We start from the raw sequence: 23931 nt of genomic DNA on the forward strand, positions 1-23931 counted from the left end.
TGTGAGACTCTTGTGTTTTCTGCATTAAAGTTGTCAAATTCAAGATATCAGAGGAAAAATGGAAGAACTTTTTTAATGGTATATGTTTTAGCATTTTGGAAACAAAATAAACTTGCTGCGTTTGATTTCACCAATAGTGAGATTTTGTATCCTGCGCTGCCTAAGCTTGTGGCTGCTTTAGTTGCTGATTAGTTTGCATTATATGGTCTGCTCAGTGACCATTACTGAAGCTGCAGGCCAGCCTATTTGATATTGCCAGGTATTAATCAAAGCTATAAAAGTACAAACTTGTATTGGTATAAGTATTTTTATCTGATAATTCAGGGTAAATTTTTGGCATTAAAAGTTAGAATGATTAGAATTATGCAGTGGAAATAACACAGTAAAGTGTGAATTTAGTGCCAAAAATGCTTATTATTGTATAATTTGAATTGAGCAACCGAAAGAACTTGCCCTTGTATAGCGCCTTTCACGACCGCATGATGTCTCAAAGCATTTTAGAAGTGTCGGCACTGTTGTAATGTAGGAAACGCGGCAGCCAATTTGCGCGCACAGCAAGCTCCCATACACAACAATGTGACAATGAGCGGATAATCTGTTTTAGTGATATTGTTTGCAGGATAAATATTGGCCCAGGACATCAGGGAGAACACCCCTACTCTTCTCTGGGTTCTTTTACATCCACCCGAGAGGGCAGACGGAGCCTCGGTTTAACATCTCATCCGAAAGTGGGCACCTCCAACAGTGCAGCACTCCCTCAGTATTGTGTAGAATATGTGGGTGCATGCACAATTGTAGTGTTTGGCTTCGATAACAATAAAAGTGCATTGCTCAGTAAATTTCCTGGATGTTGAGGGTCAGGTAATGGACCAGCACACCAGAAACGTAATGATACTGGGTGTGAGCTGGATTGGGTCGAGTGCAGGAGAAGCAACCAGAGGCTGGAGAACGTGGTATCAGAATTGGGTCCATGTAGCCGTCTCATACCCTGAGTTACAGCGCACTGCTATAAAGCATTTAAGAGTGAATCGAAGGAAAGTACTAAACATAAGAAATAGGAGTCGGCCATTCGGCCCCTCGAGCATGCTCCGCCATTCAGTGAGATCACGGCTGATCTTCTACCTCAACTCCACTTTCCTGCACTATCCCCATATCCCTCGATTCCCTTAATATCCAAAAATCTATCGATCTCGGTCTTGAATATACTCAAAGACTGAGCCTCCACAGCCCTCTGGGGTAGAGAATTCCAAAGATGCACCACCCTCTGAGTGAAGAAGTTTCTCCTCATCTCAGTCCTAAATGGCCGACCCCTTATTCTGAAACTGTGACCCCTGGTTCTAGACTCCCCAGCCAGAGGAAACATCCTCTCTGCATCTACCCTGTCAAGCCATGTATGAATGTTGTATGTTTAAATGAGATCATCTCTCATTCTTCCATATTCTAGAGAATATAGATCTAGTCTGCTCAATCTCTCCTCGTAGGACAATCCCCCCCATCCCAGGAATCAGTCTGGTGAACCTTCGATGCACTCCCTCTATGACAAGTATATCCTTCCTTAGGTAAGGAGACCAAAACTACACAGTACTCCAGGTGCGGTCTCATCAGGGCAATATGTAATTACAGTCAGACATCTTTACTCATGTTCAAATCCTCTTGTAATAAAGGCCAACATACCATTTGCTTTCTTAATTGCTTGCTGTACCTGCGTGCTAATTTTCAGTGACTGAAGCATGGGGACTCTTACGTCCATCCGAGAAGTGCCATCGGAAAGAGCACTTTGTGCAGTGCAGTACTGCTCTGAAGTGTCGGCCTGAATTATGTGCTTGCATCTCTGGAGTGGGACTTGAACTCATGACCTACTGGTTTAAAGGCAAGAGTTCTATTAACTGAACCACAGCTGGCACTGAGGGGTGGGGGGATGACCAGGCAAACTGGATTGAGATAAATAGCTACACAGGCACAGTAGGCCAAACTGCTTCTTACTGTGCTGCAATGTCTGTAATTCTAAGACGATCTATTAGCGACAGGAAGAGGTCATTGAGCCCCTTAAGCTTGTTCCACCAGTCAATCAGATTATGGCTAATCGATTCATCAACTCAATTGACCTGCCTTTGCTCCATATTCCTGGATACCCAACCCAGGGACACTTGGACTAATGATGACATCCTCACTGCCACCCCAACGGAAAGCAGCATCCACAGGATCGTGACTGAGGAGCACCACACACAGCCCAAAAAATCTCTTTTTCTCCAAAAATGAAATTTTTTGGTAGAACAAGGGACATTAAGCTCCAACTTCAACTTTTACCAGGACGAGACCAGAACGGAGAGGTTATAACTATCAGGAAAGACTGAACAGCCTGGGGCCCTTTTCTCTAGAAAAGAGAGGGCTGGGGGTGACGTGATGAGGTTTTACAATTATGAAAGGGGTTTGATAGGGTAGACATAGAGAAGATGTGGCCACATAAATAGATCATTAATATAAGATAGTCATCAATAAATCCAACAGGAAATTCAGGAGAAACCCCTTTACACAAATAATTTTGAAAATTGAACGCACTACCACAAGGAGTATTTGAGGCGAATAGCATAGATGAATTAAAAGGGAGGCTAGATAGCACATGAGGGCAAAATAATAAAAGGATATACTGATAGGGTGAGATGAAGAGGGGTGTAAGGAGACTCGTGTGGAGCATAGACACCAGGCCAGACCAGTTAGGCCGAATGGGTTGTTTCTGTGCTGTACGTTCTCTGTAACTCTCTTTAGTACAGTAAATCTTTGCTTGTATTTCAGGACACAGTGTATGGGGCCGTGATCCAGCGGTGCTACTGTGTTTTTTAATTCGTTCCGGGATGTGGGTGTCACTGGTGAGGCCGGCATTTATTGCCCATCCCTAACTGCCCTTGAGAAGGTGGTGGTGAGCTGCCTTCTTGAACCGCTGCAGTCCGTGTGGTGAAGGTGCTCCCACAGTGCTGTTAAGGAGGGAGTTCCAGGATTTTGACCCAGCGACGATGAAGGAACGGTGATATACTTCGTCAGGGTGGTGTGTGACTTGGAGGAGAACTTGGAGGGTGGTGGTGTTCCCATGCACCTGCTGCCCTTGCCCTTCTAGGTGAGAGGTCGCGGGTTTGGGAGATGCTGCCAAAGAAGCCTTGGCGAGTTGCTGCAGTGCATCATGTAGATGGTACACACTGCAGCCACGGTGCATCGGTGGTGGAGGGAGTGAATGTTGAAGGTGGTGGATGGGGTGCCAATCAAGTGGGCTGCTTTGTCCTGGATGGTATCGAGCTTCTTGTGTTGTTGGAGCTGTGCTCATCCAGGCAAATGTAGAGTATTCCATCACACTCCTGACTTGTGCCTTGTAGATGTTGGAAAGGCTTTGGAGAGTCAGGAGGCGAGACACTCGCCACAGAATACCCAGCCTCTGATCTGCTCTTGTTGTCACAGTATTTATGTGGCTGGTTCAGTTAAGTTTTTGGCCAATGGTGACTCCCAGGATGTTGAGAGATTCAGCACAGCTCATTCTGGAGCTCAAATCTTCAGCACGACAGCCAGGATGTTGTCGGGGCCCATAGCCTTTGATGTATTCAGTGCCCTTGGACGCTTCTTGATATCACGTGGAGTGTATCGAATTGGCTGAAGACTGGCTTCTGTGATGATGGGGACCTCAGGAGGAGGCCGATAGGGATCATCCACTCGGCACTTCTGGCTGAGGATGGTTGCAAACGCCTTGTATTTTGCCGGTGGAACAGGATATACCCAGGGATGGTGATGGAGGCTTCTGGGACATTGGCTGAAAGGTACGATGCTCTGAGTATGACTGTCAAGCTGTTGCTTGACTAATCTGTGGGACAGCTCTCCCAATGTTGGCACAAGTCCCCAGATGTTGGTGATGAGGACTTTGCAGAGTCGACTGGCTGGGTTGTCGTGTCCGAAGCCGGTGCCAAGGTCGATCCGTCCGGTTTTATTATTATTGCTTCTTGTAGCAGTTTGTACAACTGAGTGGCTTGCTGGGCCATTTCAGAGTCAACCACATTGCTGTGGGTCTGGAGTCACATAGGCCAGACTGGATAAGGGCGGCAGATATCCTTCCCTAAAGGACATTAGTGAAACAGATTGGTTTTTATGACAATCCGGTAGTTTCATGGTCACCATTACTGATACGAGAAACATAGAAAATAGGTGCAGGAGTAGGCCATTCTGCCGTCCGAGCCTGCACCACCATTCAATATGATCATGGCTAATCATTCATCTCAGTACCCCTTTCCTGCTTTCTCTCCATACCCCTTGATCCCTTTAGCCAAAAGGGCCATATCTAACTCCCTCTTGAATATATCTAACGAACTGGCATTAACAACTCTCTTCGGTAGGGAATTCCACAAGTTAACAACTCTCTGAGTGAAGAAATTTCTCCTCATCTCGGTCCTAAATGGCTTACCCCTTATCCTTCGACTGTGACCCCTGGTTCTGGACTTCCCCAACATCGGGAACATTCTTCCTGCATCTAATCTGTCCAGTCCCTGGCTTCCCACATAGCACAGGAGGAGCATGACATGGGTCTGGGGTTCTCCTGCCATGACCTTAACCCTTAAATTAACTTAATCTGGCAACAATGTTTTTATTCCAGATTTATTCAATTAACTGAATTTAAATTCTCCAGCTGCCGTGGTAGGATTTGAACTCGCGTCTCCGGATCATTAGTCCAGGAACATAACCACTATATTACCGTTCCCGAATGTATACGGTGATGTGCTGTACATTATAGGTAACTAGTGAAAGGCATATTCAGGAAGCCCGTGTCTCATAAAGTGACCTACATGGAATGGACTTCAGGACATGGTGGCAGAAACCCTGGAATCATTTAAGAAGCAGTGGATTCTGTGAAGGACAATGGGAGTGAGAAGGGTGGAGAGACGGACTGATGGGTGAGTTAGAATGGCCGAATGGCCTTTGTCATCTGTCAAGAGGAAGATGATTTATTCATAGATCCTTCCCAAAACACTACTCTCTTGTTGGCAGCCAAGTAGTAAGAGTGACCTCTACTGTTCATGTTCCAAATTACAGAAGTCTGGGCTGCATCAATGCTTGAAATCAAATGTACAATATTAGAACTTAAGAGCACAAGGAGAAAATAAAACTCCCCAAATATTGATTATGACTTCCACCAGTGCCGCCCCACCCAAAAAACAAACTAATACATTTGAGTTCTACATGTTATCTTGAATAGAGATTGAACATTATAATGTGCATGAGTTCAAAGGCAGATTGGAGCAGGTGTTGGGGTTCATAGAAATTTACAGCACGGAAGGAGGCCATTTCGGCCCATTGTATCCACGCCGGCCAACAAAGAGCTATCCAGCCTAATCCCACTTTCCAGCTCTAGTTCCGTAGCTCTGGTGGTTACGGCACTTCAAGTACAGATCCAAGTACTTTTTAAATGTGGTGAGGGTTTCTGCCTTTCAGACAGTGAGTTCCAGACCCCCACCACCCTCTGGGAGAAAACATTTCCCCATAAATCCCCTCTAAATCTCCCCCCAATTACTTTAAATCTATGCCTCCTGGTTGTTGACCCCTTTGCTAAGGGAAATAGATCCTTCCTATCCACTCTATCCAGGCCCCGCATAATTGTATATACCTCAATAAGGTCTCCCCTCAGCCTTCTCTGTTTCAAAGAAAACAAACCCAGCCTATCCATCCTCATAGCTAAAATTCTCCAGTCCAGGTAACATCCTGGTAAATTTCCTATGCACCTTCTTTAATGCAATAACATCTTGTGGTGACCAGAACTGCATGCAGTACTCCAGCTATGGCCTAACTAGTGTTTTATTCACTAGTTAGGTCAGGGGGCTAAGGCTGGGGTGGCAGGCAGGGTGGGTGAGGCCTAAGGACTCCTTGAGCTGCCTGGGAGAGCACGTCTGCTCCTCCTGGCCCACAAAGTGTTCTGACAGAAGTAGTTTTATAGTGAGCTGGGCTGCTGTCGGTCAGTGGGCTCCTCCCTCCCTCTCGTCTGCTCACCGTGGTTGTGCTGCCGGCCTGCAGACAGTGCAGGACTAACCCTGTCGTGAAGTTTGTATTACCATGTTTGATGTCTTGTGAATATTTAGCCGGCCCCTGCCTGCCTTTACCGGGAGCCAATTCGATGGCATGAGTTGCCGTCAGAAAAATTACAGTGGGCAGGAGCCGGGAGGTAGAATTTTCTCATTTTAACCCATCCGCATCTCATTCTCGCTGGGCGAGTGTAAAATCCCAGACAATGCGCGATTTCTAGAGTGCAGTGCCTATCGTTATACATGCAAACCTCAAATATTTACTTTGCATTAAATGAACATTTCAATAAAGCCAAAAAATTGAAACCTGCCATAACAACAAAAACTTGTGTTTATAGAGCACCTTTAACATAGTAAGTATAGACGAGGCCAATGAGAAGTGCTCTCATTGAAACATATAAAATTCTTAAAGGGGCTTGACAGGGTAGATGCTGAGGTTGTTTCCCCTGGCTGGAGAGTCCAGAATTAGGGGATATAATCTCAGGATAAGGGACTTTTAAGACTGAAATGAGGAGGAATTTCTTCACTCAAAGAGTTGTGAGTCTTTGGAATTCTCTACCGCAGAGGGCTGTGGCAGCTCAGTCATTGAGTATATTCAAGACAGAGATCGCTAGATTTTTGGATACTAGGGATATGAGGATAGTGTGGGAAGGTGGAGTTGAGGTGTAAGATCAGCTTATTGAATGGCGGAGCAGACTCGAAGGGCTGCATGAACCTATTTCTTATGTTCTCATGTAAAACGGCACAAGGCGCTTAACAGGTGCGCCAGGAAAGAAAATTTGACTCCGAGCCACATAAGGTGATATTAGGACAGGTGACCAAAAGTTTGGTCAAAGAGGAAGATTTTAAGGAGCATCGTAAAGGAGAGAAAGGCAGAGAAGTTTAGGGAGGGAATTCCAGAGCTTGGGGCCCAGGCAGCTGAAGACACGGCCGCTGATGATGTAGTGAAGAAAATCAGGGCTGCGCAAGAGGCCAGAATTGGAGGAGCACAGAGATCTCAGAGGGTTGTAGGGTTGGAGGAGGTTGCAGAGATAGGGAGGGGGCGAGGCCATGGAGGGATTTGAAAACAAATAGTTTTTAAACACAACACATTTTGTACTGAGATACATTTCTGTACATAGACGCTGGCGTAACCTATAACTGCTGCAAAAAGCCGCTGAGGTAAGTCATTGGTTTATCTTCCCACATTTCAGTGAAAGTAAGAAAATGGCCTGGTTCCCTTTTTTTAATAACAATAATTTTATTGTTTAATAAATTCTGTCCAGTTAAGATGAAAAAAAACTATTTTATATAGATTTTTTCTTCTTTTTGCTTCCACTGGGTCTGCTGGTCGGCGTCACATGGTTCATTTCCGATGGCTCTGTGTTCACTGGATCAATGATTTTATCTTTTCATCACTTTGGTCTCCAGGACTGGTTACATGCAGAGACATTTCAAGTTGTTCCTTTTCTCCTTTGTTGCGTTCTTCTTTCAATCTGTAATTACATTAATACATACCACACTGTTGGGATACCATCGAGGTACGTTAGATAGCTATACAGACTTCAGTTATTGTCCAAATCCCAATGTACAACGTCTTGACTTCCCAACTTAGTGAACAATGAATCATCAGCGTCATATAAGTCGGGGCCTTGAGTACAAAAGCCAAAGAGTGCATGATAATTTGTACACAGCAATGGTTCGACCACAGTTACATTAAAGTCACAGAGAGCGTACAGAGTTGATAGATCAGGAGTGGATACCAGGGATGGAAATCTATAGTTATGAGAAGCGACTTGAGGTACTGGGACTATTCCCACCGGCATAGACAAGGCTAAGGGGAGATTTAATAGAGGTTTAAAAAAAAATGTGATTGTGTGAATAGGGAATGCAAAAACAGGAAGGCAGATTATCTGAATGATGACAGATTAGTAAATGGGGAGGTGCAACGAGACCTGGTTGTCATGGTACATCAGTCATTGAAGGTAGGCATGCAGGCACAGCAGGCAGTAAAGAAAGCAAATGGCATGCTGGCCTTCATAGCGAGGGGATTTGAGTATAGGAGCAGGGAGGTTTTGCTGCAGTTGTACAGGGCCTTGGTGAGACCACACCTTGAGTATTGTGTTCAGTTTTGGTCTCCTAATCTGAGGAAGGACGTGCTTGCTATTGAGGGAGTGCAGCGAAGGTTCACCAGACTGATTCCCGGGATGGCAGGACTGACATATGAGGAAAGACTGGATCGGCTAGGCTTATACTCACTGGAATTTAGAAGAATGAGAGGTGATCTCATAGAAACATATAAAATTCTGACGGGATTGGACAGGTTAGATGCAGTAAGAATGTTCCCGATGTTGGGGGAAGTCCAGAACCAGGGGACACAGTCTAAGGATAAGGGGTAAGCCATATAGGACCGAGATAAGGAGAAACCTTTTCACCCAGAGAGTTGTGAACCTGTGGAATTCTCTGCCACAGAAAGTTGTTGAGCCCGGTTCATTGGACATATTCAAAAGGGAGTTAGATGTGGCCCTTATGGCTAAAGGAATCAGGGGTTATGGAGAGAAGGCTGGGTTGGGATACTGAGGTTGAATGATCAGCCATGATCATATTGAATGGCGGTGCAGGCTCGAAGGGCCGAATGGCCTGCTCCTGCACCTATTTTCTATGTTTCTATGTTTCTGCCGAACTGCGTTGGGCCATCGCATGGTACAATCCATAGTGGTAAATCATGCACCATTCCGTCGTACGATATCTTCACTGTCGCACTGCCAATAATAGGGATGAGTTATTTGGTGTAAGTGCAACAAGGCACAGAGGCAAAAATTGAGCCCGATTGACTGTGTGAATAGGGCTCAGTTTTTGCCCCTGTGCCTTGTTGCCCCACAGTTTCTCAAAAGCCTTCTGGCTCATGATTGATTGACTCACTCCCGTGTCCAATTCCATGGAGACTGGAATACCGTTAAGTTTAACTTTTAACATTATCAGAGGGCTTTTGGTGGTGAATGTGTGTATTCCATATACTTCCTCTATCCTCAGGTTGAGTTTCCCCTCCTGCTTATTCGGCATGATCTGAACTGGATCGGTCCGTCCTCTCCTGACTCTGCCACGTGGTGAGTCCGAAGTCGCTTGCACATTCGCTGGAGGTACCCCATTGTTCCACAGCCCTGGCACACAAAGTGCTTGAATCGACATTGATGGGCTCTATGACTGCCCCCGCAGCTCCAGCATGGTGTTAATCGATTTGCATTCACGCCCCACAGCAGCCTCTGAGTCACCCTAGGCCTGGCCTCTGCGGTCGGGTGGGCCCTACCATATACAGTTCTGCCTGCTGAAGGCATTATTTTATGCACAGTACTTGCCAATGAGCTTCGATGCTGTGAAGATATCTGTTTCGTGTTGTCGCTTGTGGATTTGAAAGCCTGGGCTATCGTGATGGCCTTGCTCAGATCTGGGGAATCGGCAGACAGCAATCTGCGAAGAATGACCTCGTGCCCGATTCCCAGCATAAAAAAGTCCCGCAACATTTTCCCCAAAGATCCTGCAAATTTGCACTATCCTGCAAGGCATCTTAGGTCGGCGACAAAGTTCTGGCCCTCGGAGCGATGGTGCGTGTAAAAGCGATACCTGGCCATTAAGATGCTCTCCTGAACCAGCGTGCACAGCTCTGTGTAAGTCTTGTCCGTTGGTTTGTCCGGTGCCAGCAGATCTTTGAGGAGACCATATATCATACGGTGAGGAGAATCGCTCTGCACTTGACCGCCGTGTCCAGCTCGTTGGCCACAAAGTACTGGTCGAGACACTCATCTAAGGTTTCCCAATCATCACCCTCAACAAATCTCTCAAGAAAACCAACGGCAGCCATTTCCACGTGAAAGTTCATGATCTGTAACTCGTCGCCAGTTGTTAACTTCAGAATAACTCCATGAGGCTGTGTTGTAAGCGCAAACCATTGTGACCTTGGTCTCTTTAATATAACTCAAAGTGGGGAAGCAGCATGGTGGATAACCTTTTATACCCGCTTGCCCCAGGGTGCAGAGGTGACCCTTAGGTCTCCCACAGGTGTGCCCCCTAGTGGCAAGTCTTTTATGTTGGTGAGGTTTGCATACATAACAGTTATGATTTCCACAACTAATTAATGGCTGAGTCATGAATGAGTAAAATGAAGCCAATCGTTTCAAACATATAACTAACCTGTTTTCCCCAACATCCTCCATAATACATTATTATTGTCCATTGCAACATTTTTGTGGTAGTCCGCTCAGTCTAGTTCCTTCAACATTGGAACACAAGGCTTAGAAGAGGTTGGGATAAGCCACAAGAATGATCCCTAGCCTCAGAGGATGGAGGTTATGAGGAAAGTGTAATGACTCAAGAGTCTTGTTACTGTAAGCTGCCTCAGGTGTAAACCTGATCCAACTTTATTTGCGGCCAAAGTACCCGCGTGACATAGTATCCGCGCTTATATACCAGTGACCGCACACACGCGCATACAGCCCAATGACCTCCGACAGTGGCGCCCTCTGGTGTCTGGTGACCCCAAGCATCAATACATAACAACAGCCCCCTTTCAAGATCTTAATGTCAGTCTCTTTACAAATTAAGACAGTCTGGGACTTTCCGCTCACGAGTTGATCGTCTCAGTTCAACTTTAGTTCTGGGTGAGCCTTCTGAATCAGTTATGACTGATGGCTGAGTAACCGATCTGATGGGAGTGGTAATGACCACATCAGAGACTGAAGGTCCAGGTTCAGTAATGACAGCAGAGTCCTCTGATGAATGAACATTGGTTGGTTGGTCACTGACTGCATCTTCCTCAAACGGTTCCAGTTCATCTGTGTGCCGCAGTTTGACCTGATCAACATGTTTCCTTTATGTTTTCCCATTCCTGAGCACGACAATAAACACTCTGTTACCCTCCTTGGCTGTAACAGTATCGGCAAGCCACGTTGGACCTTGACCATAGTTCAATATATAAACTGGATCGTTGACAGAGATGTCACGTGACACAGCAGCACGATCATGATACCATTGCTGACTTTGACATCTATTTTCAACATGATCATTTAAATCAGGATAAACAAGAGAAAGCTTGGTCTTGAGATTTCTCATCATCAGTAGTTCAGCAGGGGAAACCCCAGTAAGCGTATGAGGTCCTGTCCTGTAACTGAGCAATATACATGACAAACGAGTCTGCAGTGAGCCGTGAGTTACACGTTTCATGCTCTGCTTGATTGTTTGGACAGCACGCTCTGCTTGACCATTAGAAGCAGGTTTGAATGGTGCTGACCTCACATGTTTAATACCATTGAGTTTCATGAACTCCTGAAACTCCAGACTTGTGAAGCAAAATCCGTTGTCGCTCACAACAATGTCAGGCAAACCGTGAGTAGCAAACATGACACGAAGGCTCTCAACAGTAGCTGTAGATGTACTGGATGACATAATAATACACTTTGAATATGCATCCATCACAACAAAAATCATCTCTCCCAGGAAAGGGCCTGCAAAATCGATGTGGATCCTCGATCATGGTTTAGATGGCCACGACCAAAGACTCAGCGGAGATTCCGTTGGTACTTTACTTAGCTGCATGCAAGTATTGCACTGATGCACACATGATTCCAGATCAAAGTCAATTCCAGGCCACCATACATGAGATCTAGCAATGGCTATCATCATGACAATACCGGGATGAGTGCTATGTAGTTCACGTACAAATTTTTCTCTACCTTTCTTAGGCATGATGACACGATTACCCCACAATAAACAATCTGACTGAATGGACAGCTCATCTTTGCGACGGTTGTAAGGTTTGCTCTCATCACACATCTCCATAGGTACTGCAGACCAATCACCACTTAGGACACAACGTTTCACAACCGATAAAATAGGGTCATGGCTGGTCCAGATCTTAAATTGTTGAGCAGTGACAGGAGTTCCTACACTCTCAAAAGCATCCATTACTACCAGTAGATCTGCAGGTTGAGGCGTCTCCATGTCAGGTGTGGGCAAAGGCAGACGACTCAGTGCATCGGCACAATTCTCAGTGCCCGGTCAGTGACAAATAACATAATCTTAGGCAGACAATGTCAACGCCCAACTCTGAATATGGGACAATGTATTGGTATCCTTTGTTTTCCGAAAACAATGAAATGAATGGCTTGTGATTCGTTTCGAGTTCAAAACGAAGACCAAACAGGTACTGATGCATCTTTTTGACCCCATACACGCAGGCCAAAGCTTCTTTTTCTACCATGCTGTAAGCTCTTTCCGCTCTTGACAAACTTCTCGAAGCATACCTAACAGGTTGTAGCTTACCCGACTCATTTGCTTGTTGGAGTACACAGCCAACTCCATATGATGAAGCATCACAGGCCAATACAAGACGCTTACACGGATCATAATGAACAAGCAACTTGTTTTAACAGAGCAGATTCTTAGCTTTCTCAAAGGCTCCACCTTGAGACACACCCTAGACCCAGTTGTCACCTTTTCTGAGTAGCAAGTGCAGTGGCTCTAATAAAGTGCTCAGTCTGAGTAAGAAATTACTGAAGTAGTTGAGAAGCCCAAGGAATGAACGCAGCTCCGTCACATTCTGAGGCCTGGGTGCATTTTGATGGCCTTGGTTTTCGAATCAGTAGGTCTGATGCCATCAGCAACAATCTTCCTCCCCAGGAATTCAACTTCAGGTGCCATGGAGACACACTTCAAACATTTCAGCCTGAGTCCCACTTTGTCCAGATGATGTAAGACTTCTTCAAGATTGTTCAGATGTTCAGCAGTGTCGCGAGCTGTGACCAGAATGTCATCTTGAAACATGACAGTTCTAGGGAACAGACTTCAGTAGACTCTCCATATTCCTTTGAAATATGGTTGCAGCTGAACAAATTCCAAAAGAACATCTGTTGTAGACAAACAGTCCTTTATGGGTGTTGATGTAGGTGAGTTTCTTCGAAATGGCGACAAGCTCCTGTGTCATATAGGCCGACGTCAGATCCAGTTTCGTGAACGACTTTCCACCAGCTAGCATGGCGAATAGGTCATCAGCCTTCAGTAACGGATACTGATCCTGTTTCGAAAATTAGTTAATTGTAACCTTGTAGTCTCCACAAATCCTGACAGTGCCATCACTCTTCAACACAGGAACAATAGGACTGGCCCACTCGTTAAACTCAACCGGTGATATGACCCCTTCACGTTGGAGTCTGTCTAGCTCAATTTTAACCTTCTCCCTCATCATGTAAGGAACAGACCGAGCTTTATGATAGACAGGTCTTGCATCAGAATCCAGGTGAATCTGCACCTTGGCTCCAGTAAAATTACCAATGCCCGGTTCGAAGAAGGATCTTCTTCAACTCTTGAGTACACGAAGTGTCATCCACCGAGGACAACGCTTTGTTATCATTCCAGTTCCACTTGATTTTCTCGAGCCAATTCCTGCCGAACAGCGTTGGACCATTATCTGGGACAATCCATAATGGTAGATCTTGAACCGCACCATCATATGGCACCTTGACTACTGCACTGCCAATCACCGATATGAGTTCCTTAGTGTAGGTACGCAACTTGGCATTGACTGGACTCAGCTTAGGCTTCACAGCCTCACTGTCCCCACAGATTGTCAAATGTCCTTTGGCTCATTATCGACTGACTCGCACCCATGTCCAGCTCCATTGATACAGGCCGCCATTCAGCTTCACATTAACAATTATCGACTGGCTCTTTGCACAGAACGAATACAGACCATACACTTCCTCCTTGGGTTGTGTATCCAGGCCAGCACTAGACTGGTCATGATCAACAATGTGATGAGCAGCAGCACGCTTGCTCAGTTGTGGGCACATTCTCTGAAGCTGCCCCACTTTCGAACAGCCATTACAGGAGTATAGTTTAAACTGACACTGATGAGGCCGGTGATTGCCTCCACAATGCCAACAGTGCGAAATCAGATTCGTACCAGTTGGCGGACTCTGAACAGCTACAAGTTTCACATAAACAGTCGAGTAGGCCCTGCCATAAGCAGCTCTACTAGAAGACGACACAATCTTGTTTACAATACCTGCCGTGGAGCTCCGACTCTTGGATGATATCTGCCTCAAACTATCATAAGTTGTCATGCATGCCTGGGCAGTCGTGATGGCCTTTCTCAAGTCCAGCTTCTCTTTGGCCAATAACTTCCGGAGAATCACATCATCCTATCACGAAGAAATCTCTCAACATGTCTTCCAACATGTTCCCAAACTTACATGGCTCAACAAGACATTGTAGGTCGGCAACGAATCCCAACACATCCTGGCCCTCAGCACGAACATGCATATAGAAGCGATAGCGTGAGATGATGATCCCCTCTTTTGGCTTAAGATGGTCACACACCAAAGCACACAAATTCTCGTACTCTTTGTCCATTGGACATAAAGGCGAGAGAAGGTTCTTCATGAGGCCGTAACTTTTCGGACCACAAACGGTGAGGAAAACCGCACTGCGCCGAACTGTGTCAGCCTCTCCCTCCATTTTGTTGGCCACAAAATACCGATCCAGGCAGTCAATAAAATCCGCTCAATCCTCACCCTCCACGAATCTCTTCAGAATTCCAATTGTACATGCAAAGGTTCTTAAGTTACCTCAGCGCCAAATGTAATGACTCAAGGGTCTTGTTACTGTAAACTGCCTCAGGTGTAAACCTGATTCAACTTTATTCACGCCCAAATTACCCGCGTGACATAGTACCCGCGCATATATACCAGTGACCACGCACATACGCATACAGCCCGATGACCTCCAACAGTGGCGCCCTCTGGTCTGGTGACCCCAAGCATCAATACATAACAGAAAGACTGGAGAAACTTGAGCTTCTCAGGCTCGAACAGAGGCTAGAGAGATAGAAACTTAGAAAATAGGTGGAGTAGGCCATTCAGCCCTTCTAGCCTGCACCGCCATTCAATGAGTTCATGGCTGAACATGCAACTTCAGTACCCCATTCCTGCTTTCTCGCCATACCCCTTGATCCCCCTAGTAGTAAGGACTTCATCTAACTTCTTTTTGAATATATTTAGTGAATTGGCCTCAACTACTTTCTGTGGTAGAGAATTCCACAGGTTCACCACTCTCTGGGTGAAGAGGTTTCTCCTCATCTCGGTCCTAAATGGCTTACCCCTTATCCTGAGACTGTGACCCCTGGTTCTGGAATTCCCCAACATTGGGAACATTCTTCCTGCATCTAACCTGTCTAAACCCATCAGAATTTTAAACGTTTCTATGAGATCCCCTCTCATTCTTCTGAACTCCAGTGAATACAAGCCCAGTTGATCCAATCTTTCTTGATAGGTCAGTCCAGCCATCACAGGAATCAGTCTGGTGAACCTTCGCTGCACTCCCTCAATAGCAAGAATGTCCTTTCTCAGGTTATGAGACCAAAACTGTACACAATACTCCAGGTGTGGCCTCACCAAGGCCCTGTAAACTGTAGCAACACCTCCCTGCTCCTGTACTCAAATCCCCTCGCTATGAAGGCCAACATGCCATTTGCTTTCTTAACCGCCTGCTGTACCTGCATGCCAACCTTCAATGACTGATGTACCATGACACCCAGGTCTCGTTGCACCTCCCCTTTTCCTAATCTGTCACCATTCAGATAATAGTCTGTCTCTCTGTTTTTACCACCAAAGTGGATAACCTCACATTTATCCACATTATACTTCATCTGCCATGCATTTGCCCACTCATCTAACCCATCCAAGTCACTCTGCAGCCTCATAGCATCCTCCTTGCAGCTCACACTGCCACCCAACTTAGTGTCATCCGCAAATTTGGAGATACTACATTTAATCCCCTCGTCTAAATCATTAATGTACAGTGTAAACAGCTGGGGCCCCAGCACAGAACCCTGCGGTACCCCACTAGTCACTGCCTGCCATTCTGAAAAGTACCCATTTACTCCTACTCTTTGCTGCCTGTCTGACAACCAGTTCTCAATCCATGTCAGCACACTACCCCCAATCCCATGTGCTTTAACTTTGCACATTAATCTCTTGTGTGGGACCTTGTCGAAAGCCTTCTGAAAGTCCAAATATACCACATCAACTGGTTCTCCCTTGTCCACTCTACTGGAAACATCCTCAAAAAATTCCAGAAGATTTGTCAAGCATGATTTCCCTTTCACAAATCCATGCTGATTTGGACCTATCATGTCACCTCTTTCCAAATGCACTGCTATGACATCCTTAATAATTGATTCCATCATTTTACCCACTACCGATGTCAGGCTGACCGGTCTATAATTCCGTTTTCTCTCTCCCTCCTTTTTTAAAAAGTGGGGTTACATTGGCTACCCGCCACTCAATAGGAACTGATCCAGAGTCAATGGAATGTTGGAAAATGACTGTCAATGCATCCGCTATTTCCAAGGTCACCTCCTTAAGTACTCTGGGATGCAGTCCATCAGGCCCTGGGGATTTATCGGCCTTCAATCCCATCAATTTCCCCAACACAATTTCCCGACTAATAAGAATTTCCCTCAGTTCCTCCTCCTTACTAGATCCTCTGACCCCGTTTATATCCGGAAGGTTGTTTGTGTCCTCCTTAGTGAATACCGAACCAAAGTACTTGTTCAATTGGTCCGCCATTTCTTTGTTCCCGTTATGACTTCCCCTGCTTCTGACTGCAGGGGACCTACGTTTGTCTTTACTAACCTTTTTCTCTTTACATATCTATAGAAACTTTTGCAATCCGTCTTAATATCCCCTGCAAGCTTCTTCTCGTACTCCATTTTCCCTGCCCTAATCAAACCCTTTGTCCTCCTCTGCTAAGTTCTAAATTTCTCCCAGTCCCCGGGTTCGCTGCTATTTCTGGCCAATTTGTATGCCACTTCCTTGGCTTTAATACTATCCCTGATTTCCCTTGATAGCCACAGTTGAGCCACCTTCCCTTTTTTATTTTTACGCCAGACAGGAATGTACAATTGTTGTAGTTCATCCATGCGTTCTCCAAATGTCTGCCATTGCCCATCCACAGTCAACCCCTTATGTATCATTCGCCAATCTATCCTAGCCAATTCACGCCTCATACCTTCAAAGTTACCCTTCTTTAAGTTCTGGACCATGGTCTCTGAATTAACTCTTTCATTCTCCATCCTAATGCAGAATTCCACCATATTATGGTCACTCTTCCCCAAGGGGCCTCGCACAATGAGATTGCTAATTAATCCTCTCTCATTACACAACACCCAGTCTAAGATGGCCTCCCCCCTAGTTGGTTCCTCGACATATTGGTCTAAAAAACCATCCCTTATGCACTCCAGGAAATCCTCCTCCACCGTATTGCTCCCAGTTTGATTAGCCCAATCTATGTGCATATTAAAGTCACCCATTATAACTGCTGCACCCTTATTGCATGCAACCCTAATTTCCTGTTTGATGACCTCCCCAACATCACTACTACTGTTTGGAGGTCTGTACACAACTCCCACTAACGTTTTTTGCCCTTTGGTGTTCTGCAGCTCTACCCATATAGATTCCACATCATCCAAGCTAATGTCCTTCCTAACTATTGCATTAATCTCCTCTTTAACCAGCAATGCTACCCCACCTCCTTTTCCTTTTATTCTATCCTTCCTGAATGTTGAATACCCCTGGATGTTGAGTTCCCAGCCCTGATCATCCTGGAGCCACGTCTCTGTAATCCCAATCATATCATATTTGTTAACATCTATTTGCACAGTTAATTCATCCACCTTATTACGGATATTCCTTGCATTAAGACACAAAGCTTTCAGGCTTGTTTTTTTAACACCCTTTGTCCTTTTAGAATTTTGCTGTACAGTGGCCCTTTTTGTTCTTTGTCTTGGGTTTCTCTGCCCTCCACTTTTCCTCATCTCCTTTCTGTCTTTTGCTTTTGTCTCCTTTTTGTTTCGCTCTGTCTCCCTGCATTGGTTCCCATCCCCCTGCCATATTAGTTTAACTCCTCCCCAACAGCACGAGCAAACTCCCCCTAGGACATTGGTTCTGGTCCTGCCCAGGTGCAGACCGTCCGGTTTGTACTGGTCCCACCTCCCCCAGAACCGGTTCCAATGCCCCAGGAATTTGAATCCCTCCCTGCTGCACCACTGCTCAAGCCACGTATTCATCTGCGCTATCCTGCGATTCCTACTCTGACTAGCACGTGGCACTGGTAGCAATCCCGAGATTACTACTTTTGAGGTCCTACTTTTTAATTTCGCTTCTAGCTCCTTAAATTCGTTTCGTAGGACCTCATCCCTTTTTTTACCTATGTCGTTGGTACCAATGTGCACCACGACAACTGGCTGTTCTCCCTCCCTTTTTAGAATGTCCTGCACCCGCTCCGAGACATCCTTGACCCTTGCACCAGGGAGGCAACATACCATCCTGGTGTCTCAGTTGCGGCCGCAGAAACGCCTATCTATTCCCCTTACAATTGAATCCCCTATCACTATCGCTCTCCCACTCTTTTTCCTGCCCTCCTGTGCAACAGAGCCAGCCACGGTGCCATGAACTTGGCTGCTGCTGCCCTCCCCTGATGAGTCATCCCCCTCAACAGTACTCAAAGCAGTGTATCTGTTTTGCAGGGGGATGACCACAGGGGATCACTGCACTACCTTCCTTGCACTGCTCTTCCTGCTGGTCTTCCATTCCCTAGCTGGCCGTGGACCCTTTACCTGCGGTATGACCAACTCGCTACACGTTCTACTCACGTCATTCTCAGCATCGTGGATGCTCCAGAGTGAATCCACCCTCAGCTCCAACTCCGCAACGCGGTCCGTCAGGAGCTGGAGGCGGATACACTTCCCGCACACGTAGTCGTCAGGGACACTGGAGTCGTCCCTGAGTTCCCACATGGTACAGGAGGAGCATAACACGTGACCGAGCTGTCCTGCCATGACTTAACCCTTGGATAGGCAACAACAATGCTAAAGTTTACTCACTGTTATTGAAGAGAAAAAAGAAAAACTACTCACCAATCACTTACCCCCTTGGCTGTGACGTCACCTTTCTGTTTCTTTCTACTTTTTTGCCTTCTCCCTGTAGCTGCACAAGTACGACTTTTATAGGCCTCACCAACGGACCTCCGCGCTGCTCCCGACTGCCGCCGACGCTGGGCCCCGGACTCCCTGCTATGCCTTTTATAGGCCTCACCAACAGACCTCCGACGCTGCTCCCGACTGCCGCCAACGCTGGGCCCCGGACTTCCTGCTGTGCCTTTTATAGGCCTCTCCACGCACCTCCGACGCTGCTCCCGACTGCCACCAACGCTGGGCCCCGGACTCCCTGCTGTGCCTTTTATAGGCCTCTCCACGCACCTCCTCGACGCTGCTCCCGACTGCTGCCAACGCTGGGCCCCGGACTCCCTGCTGTGCCTTTTATAGGCCTCTCCACGCACCTCCGACGCTGCTCCCGACTGCCGCCAACGCTGGGCCCCGGACTCCCTGCTGTGCCTTTTATAGGCCTCTCCACGCACCTCCGACGCTGCTCCCGACTGCTGCCAACGCTGGGCCCCGGACTCCCTGCTGTGCCTTTTATAGGCCTCTCCACGCACCTCCGACGCTGCTCCCGACTGCCGCCAACGCTGGGCCCCGGACTCCCTGCTGTGCCTTTTATAGGCCTCTCCATGCACCTCCGACGCTGCTCCCGACTGCTGCCGATAACCTTTGTGAAGTAGCAACGGTAGATCCAAAACACTATGTTAAACTAAACCTGGACAATCGGACAGGAGGGCACAGGGTCAAAGTGGTAAAAGGCAAATATCCAACTAGAGTTGTTATGTATTTAATCCTTTGCAACCTGTATCACACCACCACCAGAGGCCCCAGGGAATCCCAGCATCCCTTGGTATATAAGCAGGCCACCCACGAGGTATCTGCACTCGGGAGTCTTATTAAAGGAGCTATGGTCACACTTACTCATTGTTCACAGTACTCAGTTTCATCCTTTATTATGAGCTTATCAAGTGTCAGGAGGTTTTTCTTCGCAAAGAGTGATCAACACATGGGTTGGGCAGTGGAGGTGAAGACTGCAGAAGCAGTTAAAAATAGTTGGATTGGGGGCTAATTATAGGATGTTTCCAGATAGATAAACCAAGATGGGGTTGAATAAGGTTTCTCATCTCCTTATCTTGCATGGATTACCAATGTGGTTGCTCAGTTTTACCATCTGTTTTAATGTCATGTGGGGGGAAATGGGGAGCAAATGATGGCATTTGACTACAATTATTATAAGACAGAAAGAGAAAGCATCACTGAAAAATAACTTTTGTTAAAGATATTTTTCACAGAAGAGGGCTTTCCTACATAAAGGAATTAAAATGTAAAAAAATATCTGAAATTCTGTGATTTTTTTTATTCATTCTTATGATGTGCAGCATTTATTGCCCAGCCAAGGGCATCGGGACTCAACCGTATGGTATGGGACTGGAGTCACGTGTAGGCCCAGACCAGGGGTGGGCAGCAGGTTCCCTTCCCTGAAGGACATGTGAACCAGTTGGGTTTTTACAACAGTCTGGCCTCTTTTGTGGTTGTTTTTTTCCTGGCACCAGCCCACCGACATCCAGATTTATTAAATTTAGTTTCACAACTTTCCACAAAGGGATTTGAACTCTCGACTTTGTACGACTTGAAAACTTCACTTTTGAAAATCAGTACTAACTTTCAAAAGAAACTTCTGTATAAAGCACCCAGTGTAAGGCCCAGGAAACCGAACTCTGTGTTTAACCTTTTTAAACATTCTGTATAAGTGCACATGTAAAACACGAAAGCTGTAAATACTTATTTTCTGTAATCTGTAAGAATTTCTGGAGACTTCTGTTTAAAATGCGTAATGTGAATCTGTGCTAATGAGGAGAAACCCCTGTGGAGAAACCCAACACAATAGACGCGATACTGACTGTAAGAAATCTTTTGTGTAGGAATGTAAAAACACACAAACTGTAATCAGCACAAACATTAAGAGAAACCCCAACACAATAGAAGCGATACTGATTGTAAGAAACCTGTGTAGAAATGTAAATACCGATACTGACTATGTAAGAACTATAATCAATGAGACACAGTGAGGTCCACGATAGTGCTAGAATATAGACAATGCACCAGTTTCCAAAGTGCTAATGCGCGCTCAAGGAAAATATAGATCATCGATGGATCAAAAGAAGGATTCGATGATGTGGCAGGTAGCCATGGAAACAACACATGAGAAAAGGCAGGGACAAAATCTCACAGGAGGGACAAGCAGCCCGCAGTAGTCAGAGAAGGGCCTGGTCAGTCATCAGAAGTGGCACTCCACAAACCCGTCAGACCACCGGGTCGATGGTGAGTGCACAGGGAAACTGAGGCAGAGATTTAGCAAAGACCAGTGGGAACACGGCTGCCGTCAAGGCTGGGTGACCCAGTCAGTCATCAGAAGACGTGCATCACTACACATCAACGGACCACTGGGACGATCGTGAGCATGCAGGGAACTGAGGAACTGATAACTATAATGTAGCCTAGCAGCTCAAGGGACAGACTGATAGGTGTAATGTTGATAACAGATTGATCAATATTCAGTAAGGACTGCCACGCACAGTGGGAACTATACTTCTTGATGTCTTGTCATTATTTTCCAGAGTCCAGCTCTGAGAAGTAGCCAATAGTGTTAACTAATTGTTCTTGGCCACTACAAATTAATCCGGGCCAAAACCTCAGTGTGGAGTTCAAATTCCACCAAGGCAAGTTGTGAATCTGAACCTCATGACTTCTGAGTTACTAGTCCAGAACTAGAACTAGAACCACTAGGCTACCATACCCATGTATGATGCAACCACCATGATAGAACAAGCAATTGCTCTCTTGGTATTGTATCTACCGGACCTATCCTCTTCGATGAGCCCCAGTACGAGGGACTCCCAACCTTGCAAAAAATTTTTGTTTTAAATCTGCCCAAGACCAGATCCATCTCTTTCCCCTACTGTACTATAAGAGGTAGAATCCCCTTGTCGGGATTAAGCAATGATTTCCTAGTGAACGCAGTGATACAGACCTATTTCTTGTTGCAGCCTTTATCCTAGCCAGGCGAGCCAGCTCATTCTGTTGCACAGTGTCCCTCTTTGCCTCTATTTTCAGAACTTCAGCATGTTCATGGGCTGGGAACAGCCTCTTCATGAAGAAGAAACAAATTTGACTCAACCAGAATTCCAATTCATCCCCCGACTTTCCTGAGATCTTTGGTGCTGGGGCCTTTGGTGCTGGGGCCTTTGGCGCTGGGACCTTTCCTGCTGAAGCCTTTTCCATTTTGACCTCTGCAGCTTGGACCTCTGATACTTTGCCTCAACGAAAGGAAAAAGAGAAAATTCACGGAACAGTTTTACAGCTAAGAGTAGATAAGAGTGGATTCCTGGGACCCTCCCTCACGTCACAGGTTGACAGTCCTGTGCCTTTTTTTTTAAGTTTAGATAAATGGGTGTGTTCGGAGGGGTGTGCTTGGGTGGGAAAGCATGAATCTTCAACAAAATGGGGAATTGAAGTTGCATGATCAGCCATGATCTTATTGAATGGTGGTGCAGGCTCGAAGGGCCGAATGGCCTACTCCTGCACCTATTTTCTATGTTTCTATGTGAACACTCCTTTACAATCTGAGTTTTAAATGACAGAACTAAGAGAGCGAATTTGAATATCTGGCATCATTTGAACATTGAGATTTGTTGACCCCTGGTATTATTGCAACTTAGAATATTTACAGTTTTAAACTTGCACCTAGCTGTTGCTGATTGTTTTGAGCTGGCAGCGGGAGTGTGTGGGTGTTGATGCTGTGCGATCCACATTCCTCACATATAATGCTGTTCGTATTCAAGGATTGTAAAGTTGCAAAATCATCCATGCAGGTTTACCAAGAGGTAACAGATGGTTGATTCTGCATCGTGTTCTTGCATTGTTTGTTGTTGGGCTTTCTCCCGTCCAATCAGCTGCCGAAGGCACTGACTTGTGCTGGGCTATCATTCAACGTACATCAGCAGCATTCTGGCAACTGGCTGAGTACAGACAGTGCGCCGGCCAGCCACCTCGGCACAGGTCACTGCTGGGGTCATGGATCAGTACTACATCAGGTGATGTAACATAAGAACAAAGGAATTAGGAGCAGCAGTAAACAATTCAGCCCCTCAAGCCTGCTCCGCCATTCAATGAGATCTAGGCTGATCTTCTACCTCAACTCCACTTTCTTGCACTATCCCCATATTCCTTAATATCCAGAAATTGTGCTCACTCATGAAGTCATCAGGGTCACCAAACTTTGTCTGTGTTGTTTATGTGAGGAATGATATATTGGCCTTGGAATGGGAAAGGGGAGGGCAACAATATAGATTTACTACAATTATACCAGGGCTTAAATGGTTAAATTAGGAGGGCAAGTTGTGTAGAGTTGGCTTGTATTCCCTTGAGTTTAGCAGATTGAAGGGATCTAAGCTAATAAGGGATTCAATAGGGATGATACAGATAATCTATTCCTTCTGGTGGGGGAAGCCAGAACAAAGAGTTAGATGTAGTCCTTATTACTAGGGGGATCAAGGGGTATGGCGAGAAACAGGAATGGGGTACTGAAGTTGCATGTTCAGCCATGAACTCATTGAATGGCGATGCAGGCTCGAAGCCGAATGGCCTACTCCTGCACCTATTTTCTCTGTTTCTAAGGAGGCAGAATACTAAAATTAGAGCTAGACCATTGAGGAGTGAAATCAGGAAGCACTTCTCCACACAAAAGATTGTGGAAATCTCAAAATCTTCCTCCCCTTCCCCAAAGACTGTGGATGCTGGGGGTCAATTCAAGTTTCAAGGCTAAGATCAACAGATTGTTATTAGATAAAAGTATCAAGGAATATGGAACAAAGGCCAATACGTGGAGTTGAGATACAGATCAGACATGATCTAGCT

At 46.0% G+C, this 23931-nt stretch overlaps 1 protein-coding gene across 6 annotated transcripts in view; it reads right to left on the reverse strand.

Annotated features, from left to right (window-relative positions):
• Positions 1 to 7272: 7272 nt before the first annotated feature.
• The window catches only part of rsph10b (radial spoke head 10 homolog B), a 145361-nt gene continuing 128702 nt past the window's right edge, over positions 7273 to 23931 (reverse strand). For 4 of the 6 annotated variants that reach the window (XM_070900776.1, XM_070900775.1, XM_070900774.1 and 1 more), the window contains 2 exons: positions 22046 to 22331; positions 7273 to 7522 (listed from right to left, as the gene is read on the reverse strand). In XM_070900776.1, the coding sequence (XP_070756877.1) occupies positions 7414 to 7522; positions 22046 to 22331 (395 nt within the window). In that variant the 3' untranslated portion in view covers positions 7273 to 7413. The remainder of the gene's footprint in view (positions 7523 to 22045; positions 22332 to 23931) is intronic. The other 2 variants (XM_070900778.1, XM_070900777.1) reach the window with 2 other exon arrangements.

Source organism: Pristiophorus japonicus, chromosome 15 (genome assembly GCF_044704955.1).
Source record: "Pristiophorus japonicus isolate sPriJap1 chromosome 15, sPriJap1.hap1, whole genome shotgun sequence".
NCBI lineage: Eukaryota > Metazoa > Chordata > Chondrichthyes > Pristiophoridae > Pristiophorus > Pristiophorus japonicus.